Here is a 12,783-nt window from a genome sequence, read left to right on the forward strand (position 1 = left end):
ATTCTTTTTATGGTACAACACCGGGCAACACCGACCATGAACGGTGATGTAAGGCGGGAGATTTTTGAATACATTACTGATATACTGATTCAAGTGATCTGCTTAATGAGCATTTGACTTTTTTGGGGGTATTTTCGTTATAGCAATCCGCTTTTTGGTTGTTCTGTTGTAACGAGGAAGATCAACGGGCCTTAGGGGGAACGAGAGGGCGACGTTGAGAACAGCTTGTTAACCAGTCTTTGACAATGGGAGAATCCTTTGAAGAAGCGGAAATATAATAAGCGGTTTTTTTATTCACGACTATCAAAACATATTTCAATTGATCCCAAAACACTGATGCAGACGTATAACAGGCGAGTAGGATGAATAAGTCTAAAGTATAATATTTTTTAATTTAAGCTGTTTATAGCCGCAAAAAGACAAAAAATGAAAACCCTACTGAGAGGGAGAGAGAGTAAAAAAAGATTGAATGAAAACATTGTTGATTTGTTATTTAAATGACAGAATCGTGTAATTAAGATCAGTGAAAAGCGTCATTGCAGACATAAACTCGATAAAAATAATCAGTCAGGTTTCTGATAAAACGATTGCAGCTTCACTCGCAGAAAAAAACAACTATCGCAAGTGAACAGATTTTATTTTGTTGAGGCAAATATTTCGACGCTGCCTTCTTATATTTCGCACCTACAATCTTTTATTTTCTTATTTCTTTTTTCCTAAGTGATTTGTAACGCATGTAACAGCAGATATCCTGGTTGCGACAATAAAACCCTAATCAACAGTGCATCTTGAAAAACATTATGACATAAGCCTTGTTTATGAGATGCTAAAAAGCATTCTTTTGAAAACTGTTTTGTTTAGTAGCTATTGTCAAATATTGTTGGTTCTTTCTGTCATTGATTAAGGCATTAGAAGTTCCACAATGAAGATCTTTGCCATCTTTTCGATTCTTTTGGTCCAATTTCCAAGTGTCTTTTTGTTCGTGAGATCCTTAAGTGTTGTTCTTGCTCGGAGGAAAAAAAACATAATATATTATTATGCAAGCACAGTATAAAATAATTAGGGTCATTACGCATGCGCAGGACCTTGAATATTCTTTATTCAGTCCTCTCCAACTAAACTTGGTAGGGTCTCGCATCGGGATCAATACTACCTTCAAAGTATTACTTCATTAAGTGTAGTTCTTCAAAAGATAGATGGGCTAGTAGGTGAGGTGTTAATAGTATAGTTAATCCTATGACAAAAACGACCCTTGAAGAAATATCATAAATTCAATCAAACTTATCCAATCCACAAGCAGAATGGGCAAAAACATTTCTTGGTCCAATTGACTTCTTTTCATGGCAGCCAAGATGTATTGAAATGAGATGGTAATAGTTTTCTATGTTCGTGTTAGTGCCATTAACATCAGGTCGTTATGACGGGATGAGTATCTTTTCAAACGACACAATTTGTCTCCTGATAACTGCGCTTTAATCCTCCCTCCTTTCAAACAGTGAGACAAGCGTCTCAGCAACAGAAGTAAGCAAATAAAATTTGGGTGTCTTAGCTTTCATCTACTTGTTGATCCTCATTTCAACCACACAATTTCCAATTTTGACAGTTAAGCTACCTCCTAAGTGCTGTCGGCTAAATAACGAGTCCATTTGATTCTAGCATTGTCCCCTTTTTTTAGCCAGACATTAATGTTTCATGAACCTTATAAAGGTTTTTTCATGTTTCAAAGGTCAGAACGGCGCCAATCTTTTTAATTAAAAAGTAACCGTTCATTTGCGTCATCATGGGCGAACAATGGTGACGTATACACGTTATTAACGATAGCAGCTGATCAATAATCACTTAGTTGACCTCTTGTTAACCCAAAACCTTTTTCTTGCTTTTTTAATTTCTTTGCTGCATCTTTTCTACGATTTCCGTTTAAGTTTTTTCATTTTTTAAGCTCATTTTATTCTCTCTTTTGTTCCAAATCTTTGGTTTAAATCTTTTTGAATTATTTTTTTCCTTCAATAATTCAGTTAATCATTTTAACACTTTTCTTGGTGCGCGTCTCCTTCATGATCCTTCACTATACTCTCCCTTCTCTTGTCTTTCTCTGCTAAATATCTCCATCCATCCATCCATCCATTTATCCATCTATCCATCTATTCATCCATCCATCCATCCATCCATCCATCCGTCCGTCCGTCCGTCCGTCCGTCCATTAATTGAAATGGTTTCATTCATGCATTTTTATTTCCAACCAGTTTAGCGCCTTCAGGCCGTTTCGAAGGCCTTCTGATATAACTAACACCTTGTTCGTGAACATCGACTTGCATTACTGGAGATGGCCTTACCAACACCAATACAAAGGCGCTGTCTCGTAATTGCAACGACTGGACATACTTTTAAATGGCTCAGACGATTACTTTAGAATCATGGGCGGTCTCTCCTCACCTTTTCACTACTGACTAGATCAGAAACATGACCACACACATGAGATGCACCTCATACTAACCATTTAAACTAATACGCATTGAAAACCCGGTTAAGATATTCGCAACCTCTGGTTCCGATTTTATGTATTATTTTTGAATTAAAAAATTTTTGAATTAAAATAAAAGTCGAACTGTTGCATGTCAGAATGATAGCAAAGCCATTTACATCAAAGCTTATCTCTCCCTTACTCGTGCTGATGGAGTTCATGTAGATTTTATATAGACTTCGCGCCAAAACTCGCGCGCGCGCGCCATCCATTCATGCCTACCTACGCCACTTTAGAAGATAATCTTTACGGACTAAATTCTTTTTTCCCCGCAGTTAAGACGTTCTAAATGTGTTGCGCAACACGGCTCACTCATAAAAACTGATGATGTATTTCTAAATTTCTATATGGAAAAGAGTTTGGCATGCAGTAATGGCGGATAGATAGCAAGTAAGTGTTGTCAAATATATCCTCGTTGAATGGGTCGAATTAGAGCACCAGGAAGAGAAAATTGAAGGATAAAAAGCACAATTGATTTTGGAGTTTATTTTTAAAATGATTTTTCTATTTTTGGATGTTTTAAAGTATAATTACCGTAATTGGGTGTTAGGATAAATACGGCGGATGGCTACAGGGCAAAATAACTAAATAAATAGATGAAATAAATGATAGACAAATAGATAATATGTAAACAAAGATAAAGTTACGGCTGATATCATTTGGTTTGGAAAGAAGAACAAAATTCCTGACCACATTGATTTGGATATTTCGGTTATACGCTAGCTAAGGCACACACGTGCCAATGGCTTTTTTATAGGTCTTACTTTGATATAATAGTGACAAGATTGAACACTCGTAGCTGTCTTCTTAATGAAGGTTTTCTGCCGTGATAAACTGCTGCTTAAAGGCTTTTCTGAAAAGCTCAAGTTTAAAGCTGTTTGATACTGAAATCGTCTTTTAAGCAACGAAGGGAGTGCTGCGATGAGAAACTTCCGCTTAAGGGTTTATGAGAAACTAGAAATAAAAGCTGTTGAAGTCAGACTCCGATCAGAATAACTAAGAAAAAAATCTTTGAAACAACGGAGAAAGTTGGTGAATAAACAATTCAACTTCATACATTGATTATGAAAGCACTGAGCAGCAGGGTGCTGAACGGAATTGCAATTTCATGTGCACCCTATCGCCTGCCTTACACAGAGAGGGAGTGATTATTTTTCTTGTGCTCTTGATCATGAGAACAAAAGGTGCGCTGGGAGATGATATCCGATTAACACTGAAAGGTTTAAGAACTGTTTTATGAATAGGCTTATTTATAATTATAATTTAGCAGTATAGTTACGCAGAGCGAACGGGTGGGGAAATAATATTCGTGAATCTCTTCCGAATTCTGAATAGATCAATTTAGCTTGGCCACCCACTAGCGATAGAAAATAAATGGCGGCAAGATTATTGTGGGAGCTATAGCTCCAACTCTCACTGAGCCTCCCTCCTAGCTCCGCGGTACATGTTCTACATGCATGTCTGCAATGCTGTTCATATCTTATTGTGCACCAATGAGTACAGATAAACTCTTCCATTTACAAAAAATCGCTAATGATTCGATAAATTTCTTAACAACACTTTGCAAGAAAGCCCGAGAACTGAGCAGTTGTCCACGGCTGTTAGTCGAACTGCTGGTGTTTGGCTCCGTAAACTGCATGCAGCTCTAGCAACAATTTTTTTTTTAACTTTCCTTTTTTCGCTTGAATTTAATTTGTTATTTGTTAATTTTAATACTATATAGAAACTCGAACACCTGGTATCGAAAATGGTTTGCTTGAATTTAAGTGATGCTTGGGACGTTTGTCGTTCGCCGTTTACCCTAACGCCTGAAACTTCAGTAGACCATTTTTTATTACACGGTGTTCAAGTTATCATTATCATTTATATGGTTCTTACACAGACGCAGCTCAAACTACTTAACTTGCTACTCTGCTGATCTTTTGTATTTGCATTTAGTCGCCTTCAAAGTGGCTGGATTTATGGGAATTTAAAGGAATTACGGGTGGCATAAAGACATTTTTTACTTAGTGACTATGAAATGGCTTCCGCTCTAACCAATCATAATATAAAGGGAGAAGACAGAAACCATCCAATCAGATAGCTACGGAAGCCAGTGAAGACAATCATAAGGACTACCTACACTGTTTTTTAGTATTTTTTAATGCTACCAAAGAACCAAATGAAATACAGACTTTCCTGTCTTATATCTTGTAAAAGGTCCGTCACATTTATGGTTCTAGTTTGCATTACATGAATCAAGCCGACCGATAGCTGCTCTAGTCAAAACATGACCAAAGATTTTAGATCCGCGTTTTCAATGTCAATGTTTATATAAGAAAAATCAATTTGCAATCAGTGGATACGCAGTTGCGTAGGAACGTTTAGATAAATTTAACGATGCTTGAGGTCATCACTATCATGGCGCATGCTCATGTTTAAAGGCGGTCGGGGAATCCGTGCGTCGTTTGATATATTATGGCTGCAAGCAGACTTAATTATACAGCTAGCTTCGTAACAAAAACAAAAACAAAAAACAAACAAAAAACAAAACAAAACAAAACAAAAAAAACAAAAACCAAAAAACCAAAAAAAAAAAAAAAGAAAAAAAAGAAAATGGAAAGAAAAGAAACGAAAAAGAAAGAATGGAAGTGGGAAGGAAGGAAAGACAAAAAAGGAAATCAGCACAGAAACTCAAGAACGCACTTTTCGCCATTAGAAGACTATAACTTATAGCCTAGTAGTAGCTCATCCAATCAAAACGCGGCATTGATGATAGACCACTATACTAGTTAGATTTGACTAAATTGCATTAGTTCATTGTTCAAATATGATACAAGTAGTAGTATAAATATGAAACTACTTCATTTGTAGGTGCTTGACAGGTGCGCACTGAAGCAGGCTTCATGGCTTCCATGGAAGATTGGAGTTCCTGTGGTAAGCCTTTAAAATAAGAAAAACCACATTTCTAACTCATAGGTCTTGCTTCATATTCCAATCAAAAAAAGAAAAGTGTACTAGCAAACTGTTTGACTGCGAATGTAATATGATTTGTAGCGTGCTACCTGGTCTCAAATTTCAGAACTCCAACCAACAACGTTTTTGAAATAGGTATATAACTAATTTATCCTTTAAATGATTAATAATTTTCGTGTATCACTATTTGTAAATCAGTATTCTTTTCCCTTTTACAGAGGTAAAAGGAGAAGGAAAACAAATGAAAAAAAAAATGCATGGAAATAGCTCCTTCTACGGGAAGTATGGGTTGTGTGCGCTGCTAATGCGCCACCTCTCACCGATGCGACCCGAGTTCGAGTCCTGCTTGGCTCGGTGTCGCATGTGAGTAGAGTTGTGTTGTTCTTCGAAGGTTTATCCTCCGGGTTTTCCTCCCTCCACAAAAATCAACTTCTTAATTCTAATTCGATTTATCGGCTGCTTTATCACTGTGGTGGTAAACGCATTAGATGGATTATGAATCATAGGAAAACCTTGTTTCAGATATAGTCCACATTTCTAGAATTTGGACCATATATAGCAGTTGTCACATCACGCAAAAAGCCGTGTTATGCCGTATCTTTCCTAATCATAACGATACGCTACACCCTCATCGTAGACTTATTGTGTGCAAGAAAAAATCCCAGGTCATACGACTAACCGCGACAGACCGACTGCTATAACAGCGTCTACGATGATGGTGCACTGTAATATCTCCTGGACGCCATCCACTTTGATCAGTTGACTGCATAGTCTGGGCTCCTCAGGAATTGTGACAGTATTTGGTCTTGCCATCCACAATTTCCCTCCCAGTTTTCCCACACATCATTATTGCATGTCATGGCTTCTTCAAATTGGGTATTTTAAAATTTTCCTTGTGTGGTGGGTATACTATTTTAATACTGATGTCGTCAAACGATATTTACATTTTCATACATTTGCGTGCCATCTGATGTTACAAAAATAAGGACTTCTACTTTACACCTTTCACAATTCCTATTCTCTTAACATTTTTTGGACACTCGTCATTAGCAGACATAATATATGAGACCCTATTTACAATGTTGATATTGAAATAAGCCATCAAGCAGTGGCTCCTGAAGCTGGTTTTGGTGCTGGAAGAGATGGTAGAGCTGGCTGTACCAGACTGCTGCCTGTTTCTTTTGGATCTATTCCTCCTTGTGTAATAAAAGTGCTGTCCTCTTCTTCTTTTATCGTCGACTCAGCGGTTGCTTTTGCAGTAGATGGAAAGCTGGGTCCCAAGCTTGATACTTTATTCCTGTTAAACAAGGATATAATTTATGTAAAATTAACATTTTGATAAGTACGAGACGAATATGGTTTTCCAGGTGGAGTGACCTCGTTTTGTACCCACAAAAGGCTGGGCATTATTTACAATCAAGGGTCAAGCGCTTAGTTTAGAGTTTTACGAGAGGGGATATTTTTTTAAATTTTAGGGCAGAGCCTACATTCACGAAACTGAGGGGGGCATCCATTATGAATACGTATTATCTCTGAGACTGAGACTGCCTGTCGTAGTAGCAGAAATCGCGCTTAGCCAAGATGCTTACAGGTCATCCAGAGTTAAAATAAAAATTCTAACTTTATCGATAATGCATAAATGCTCGTGAAAAAAATAGACTCCCCACAACCTCCAAAAACGTATCTTTCATAACCGGGGCGGATTTAGAGGGAGGCCCTTTTCGTTTTCGATGCATTACTTTTTTTTGCTAAAATATCTCGAGTGCAGGAAATGGCAATTTTGTAAACCATTAAAAAAAACATTTCTGGCTAATTTTACCCGGATCTCGCTCTGTTTCGTTTTGCATATACACCGAATTTACACACACTCCTTTCCCACATGCCTGAATCCACCCCTACACAATACTGTTATATCAATATTACAAGCTAACAACCGCATACCGCAAAAACGACTGTTCGGTTGCAATAGTCACCGTACGTTCGCGTGTTTCATGTAAAACTGCCCTATGTAACAAGGTCTTTCAACTTACTTTCGTTTCCCTTTGTAGCCGTTCATTTTAGCGAAGAGCAACCTTAAGATACGTTCTCTCTGTTCCCAAGTCAATTCTCCAATGTCGATCTTCCCTTCCATACCAGTCCACTGCTCAGCCATCTTGAGATCATCAAACACATTGTTAGTGCTTGTTTCAGATTTATTGAATGTACGAACCATGGGAAAGTCTGCCCGGCCTCCATGTGCTGCGAGCATGCGCTGTTGATATACTGCTTGTGCATCGCGTCTGTATTGTGCTCTGCAAGAGAAGACGTTTTTCATCATTAGGGACATGCGTTAAAAGAAAACAAAAACTAACGTTTCCTTTGTATTATCGGAATTGGAACACCTTGAAACTGTTGCAGGTATTTGTCCCAACTGTCCTTCCAATGAGACTACGTCAGTGCTTTATGTTTTGAACTAAGTGCAACTGTTGTCCACGTTCTGCAACAGTGCAACAACTGAAACCGGGGCCACTTACTGAAACCGGGGCCACTTAGAACCAATCAAAATGTAGAATGAAAACAATACATTCCAACTTTGGGTAGTGGAGCCAATCAGAAGCTCAACTATCCAAAGTTGGAATGCATTGTGTTTTCATTCTACATCTTGATTGGTTAGCTGTGCAAGTGGCCCCAGCTTTCTGGTATACAAGCTGCGTAGCTTAGAAAGGTAGGCCAACTGAACGACGTTAAATAAAGATTTTTTATCTTCTTGCCTGTGATATTTAGTTAAAGACAAATAATCGTAAAGGAACTTACTGGTTTCTAGCAATCTCATTCTTGACGTGTTCTAGTGAATCCAGGAAAAACTGTTCAACCTCTGTTCTCTGTTGCAAAAAAGATATCAAAAGATCAACAAAGCGCGACTCTGATAACAGCCATTCCTGACAGTCATGCATCTCGACCAATCAGTCTGGATGAATATAATTTATGAATATAATGAATATAAATTACAACTTGTACGATTTGAGCTGTGGTGACGTGAGCAATTTTGTATGAGTAGGAAAAACCGAACACATATCTACAAAATACTTGAATTGGTACGGTATTGCCTTACAGCACGTACATGGTAGGATATATCCTAACATATAAATGGCTTTCCATTGTTACGGCGCATTAACGAGGAAACGCTATGTTTATATAAGTAGACTATTAACGCCAACACTTCTCTATCACATTTGTACAGTCAGAAATAATGGTACTGATAATGATAATGATAGTAAAGACATAAAACTCACCTGGTCTAGAATATTTTTAGCAAGTCTTTTTACTTTATTCATTTCCTTCGTTTTCAGCTGTATTACTCTTTGCAGTCGAGCAATCTCGGCCCTAGAGTACAAATGTAACAAAACGTTAACTAGTATCATGATTGAACTTCGACGAAAGTATAATATAGTCGAATAGGGGCGTTATGTAATAATAATAAATAAAATATAATAACGGGGTTCTTATATAGCGCATTTTACATGGTCTCAATGCGCTTCACAATCATGACCAGTGGAGGACTTTACGGGCTGCGTATTTAGGCGCTAGTAGCAGCTATGTAGCAGCTATGTAGCCACCGGTGCAATACTCCATTTTACAGTTTCGTTCAGTGTCCATGAATTATTAGTTCCAAGCCGAGGTTAGAGTTGCCGCGCATGCTAAAAAACACAGTTTTGCTATGTGCGGAAACTCCAACTTCGACTTAAAACTATTATTTGTGATCACTGAACGGAACTGTAAAAAGGAGTATTGGTCGGGTTTCAACCGGACCACTTGTAGGAAAACCGATTTTTTGCGTTTTGCTTTCTTTTTTGGAGCTTCTAGTTCCCCTTGCCACGTGGTGGCTACGACCCCGCCAAGTGTACAGAAATATACAAACCTGCTATTTTTGGTCTCAACGACTGCATTGTCTACAATTTTTACTCTCTCTGCTTCAAACTCTCGTACTAGGTGACTTAATGATTGCTCAAGGGTTTTCACTTTTTCTTGCAGCTGTAAAACAAATATAGGTTTTATAAGTATGCAAATGAGTTTGATTAAACGTCGAAGATCCAAATGTATTGCAAAAAGCTGCTAAAATACAGTACGTCCAGTATGAAAGCGCTGTTATGCTGGGAAAAGATCCTTGCAACTTGCTTTATGATTTTGTAAAATGCACGAGAAATTGCACAAGAAATTGACCAAGGTCATACGCAGAGAACCTGCAATTTTATTGCAGTGTTTTTGCAATAGTGGCAAAAAGTACCAGTGCATGAGTGAATCCAAAAATCTGAAAAAGGAGGGGCAGGAAAAATTCAATATCAAATGAATCTTACCTCTGACTATGCAAAGCGAAACCAGGAGGTCTGCAGGAATGCTCCCAAGGAAAGTCTTAAAACATATGGTTTCCGAAAATTCTATTTTCTACGTTCTGAGGATATCATTTATCAAAGAAAAGGAACAAGAAAAGGAACAAAAAAAGGAATTCCAAAAGAGGCGGATGGAGCCCAATCGCCAACCCTGTATCCACCATGCAATAAGCTATACTTCTTGTAAAGACTGTAATTGTTCTTAACATTTTGCTATGTGCATTCAAGTACTATATTAATACTCTACTTACCTCTTCTATTAATTGGGTTTGTTTCTGAGATTCAACTACTTTTTCTTGTACTATTATTCCATTTAGCTCCTAGATAGAAAATATGAGAAATTTGTCTCCATAAACTTCATTCACTGTTCATAAGTAGGTTTGATTGTAAGTTACCTACCTTTTCTGACAACAGCTCCTTGCTTAGTTCTGATAATTTATCTCTTTCCTGAAAAAAGGATGAGTCAATTAGAGGATTGTTGACTGAAGTTTTTAAGTCCTACAGATAAGTCCTGTGAATAAGAACTGATATAATGAATCAAAATGAACAACTACTAGTATGAAAATGCAGACATCTTGGTCTTGCTTTCTAAGTAGACTGGTAAAGTTTTGGTACAATGTTTTCCCATTTCAGATCAGTGTCATTCCCCTATTCTTTACTCAGTGGTACCCAAACCAAATCGATGCATATTGTTTGATGATTGGCCTCTTCGATACCAATGCCTCCCACATTTGAATTTTGTGACTGGCTAATTTTGATCAGAACTAACAAAATCTTGACTGGAAAATAGTTTACAATCACTGCCTTTTTTTTGTACAAACCTTCTTCAGCTCTTGGCTTTCTTTAACATGATATTCAAGGGCTGCATTGATTCTAACATTTTCTTTATACACAGATCGAGTTGTCTCATCTAGATTGCTATAACAAGTACATAACATCATAATGTTAGCTCAGAAATTAAAATTTTATAAATACTAAAAAATATGTTGATTCCTTACCTTATGGCTTCAGAATGGGCCCTCTCGGCTAACTCTGCAATCTTCCTACTAGCTTCTTGCTGTAATCGAACCTGGAATGAACAATAATTACAATTGCATTTCAAAATATGTACATACCCAAACCATTACAACAGTAGACAAATCATGTACAGTACCTTTTCTTCAAAGAACTTCTGCTCCATTTGCTGCAATGTCCCTTTGTGGTGTTTCTCAGTTACAAACATGCTTTCTTTGATCTGAGTTAAAAAAGTAAAATTCTTTGAAATCTTGAATCAAAAGGCATTTTAACATATTTAAAAATTACTAATAGACATCCAAATTCTAAATTTAAAGATGTAAGTACCTCATCTAGCTCTTTTTGCATTTGAGCTCTCTTTCTTCTGAATTCTTTCACTAACTTTAATTCTGACTGCATCAACTTGACCTAGAAGAAATAGAAAATGATTATGCATCACAGACTCTCTGTATTTTGGTATCATACAGGTATCTACTGAGTAGATGATATGGGGAAAGGATGGGCAGTGTAGCAAACCGATAAATTGTGAGTTCTGTGGCTTTAAAATTAACCAATCAAAGACATGTGGTAAGTGATTAAATCCAACACTTACCTCATTAGTTTTCTCTGCTAGGGCTTCTTGTAACTGGTGTATTTGTTGAGAATACTCATCAACCTGGATTATATGATCACCACAACGATAAGTACCATATAATAAATCATTTTATATTAATTCCTAGTCATACTTCAAAGTCAAAATAATACTTACTAGTGCCTGTCTTTCTTTACGAGCTTCTCTTTTTAATTCCTTTAAAGCTTGGTTGAGACGAGATACCTTCAAGCCACAAAACAACAGACATTTTACCAACATATTTCAAATCATCATGTATTCATTCCCTTTATTATTGGTGCTTTGTTTACCAGTAACAACTTAGTGAATGTAACATTTATATGTATATATATGTTACATTGATATTGATTTATTAACTTCAAAAAATCTTATTCTCAAGGGCATGGTTTGGATATTGGAAACTATGTTCATTTATTGAATTTATTGGGATCTCACAGCCAAAGATCTTTTACTTGAATCTGGTTCTTTAATCAAAGGAAGGGGAGGAATGGTTACTTGAATAGAAGGTGGTTATTATTTTTGAACAATTACCTGTTCATCTTTCTTCATGTCCTCTTGCTTCAAGAATGAAATAACATCAATAGTATCCCTCTCTGACTGGGTCATTTGTTGCTGTAGTGAATCATTTTCATACAACAATCTTTTGGCATTCTCCCTGAAAAACACCATAGACATTTTAACGTCGAAGTGTTCATTATAATATAAAATTATCTTAGATAATGTTATTTTTATTTGTACAATTATCGTGAGTATACTATAATAAAAGGGCATAAAGGATATAACTTTCTAAAATCAGTAGAACCCACTTACCTGTATTCAGTTCTGGACTTTTCTACTGCAGTCAGCTTAGTCTCCCATAACTTAGCATTAGCTGTGGCATCTTTCAAAACGGATTCCTTTTTGGCCTTCTTGCCTTCCTTCTTGCCTTTCTTTCTGTTGAGGTGACATTAGAAGCGTTTAAAAACATCTACTACAGTTCAGACACTAACGAATCATAAAATGAACAGTGAATTTAGGTGTTTTTTACGTTTTTCGGCATAAACTAAAGTGCAATTTGGGTTTGTACTGTATCTTGCTTCTACTACAACTAGTCATACTAGTCTGAACTAAAAACACGAATTCATAGCGTAAAACCTATTCATCATGTAGCCATCATCACAACGTCATTAATTTACTCACCCTCCTTTCTTGCCTTTAGAGGCTTTTCCTTTCTTAGCTTTTTTAGGCATTTTTTGAGCTACAATTTATGCGACACAACCTAAACACTTCTTTACTTTCGTCTTGCCTGGTTTGGTTGCTTTGGTAACTATTGTTTA

The 12,783-nt window shown here is 36.8% G+C and overlaps 1 protein-coding gene across 1 annotated transcript; it reads right to left on the reverse strand.

The window, feature by feature from the left end:
• Positions 1–6,465: 6,465 nt before the first annotated feature.
• On the reverse strand, positions 6,466–12,753 carry LOC116299819 (basal body-orientation factor 1). Its single transcript, XM_031708529.2, has 16 exons — positions 12,647–12,753; positions 12,278–12,400; positions 11,999–12,122; positions 11,606–11,671; positions 11,450–11,512; positions 11,185–11,265; positions 10,997–11,077; positions 10,842–10,912; positions 10,665–10,761; positions 10,243–10,290; positions 10,095–10,163; positions 9,375–9,487; positions 8,749–8,839; positions 8,270–8,337; positions 7,507–7,767; positions 6,466–6,773 (listed from the first exon to the last, which is right to left on the reverse strand). The coding sequence occupies exons 1-16, from the start codon at positions 12,694–12,696 to the stop codon at positions 6,578–6,580; spliced, it is 1,602 nt and encodes a 533-aa protein (XP_031564389.1). The 5' UTR covers positions 12,697–12,753; the 3' UTR covers positions 6,466–6,577.
• Positions 12,754–12,783: the final 30 nt, after the last annotated feature.

The sequence above is a fragment of the Actinia tenebrosa genome, unplaced genomic scaffold, assembly GCF_029948245.1.
Source record: "Actinia tenebrosa isolate PJP-AT-01 unplaced genomic scaffold, QUT_ActTen_1.0 PGA_scaffold4__44_contigs__length_22323623, whole genome shotgun sequence".
Classification (NCBI taxonomy): Eukaryota; Metazoa; Cnidaria; class Anthozoa; order Actiniaria; family Actiniidae; genus Actinia; species Actinia tenebrosa.

Coding starts and splice junctions, on each gene's coding strand:
- LOC116299819 (XM_031708529.2), bottom strand. CDS start 12,696: ATGCCTAAAAAAGCTAAGAAAGGAAAAGCCTCTAAAGGCAAGAAAGGA. Junction 11,513..11,605: donor GTAAAGAAAGACAGGCACTA/GTAAGTATTATT, acceptor CATATAATCCAG/GTTGATGAGTATTCTCAACA. Junction 10,762..10,841: donor GCCCATTCTGAAGCCATAAG/GTAAGGAATCAA, acceptor TACTTGTTATAG/CAATCTAGATGAGACAACTC.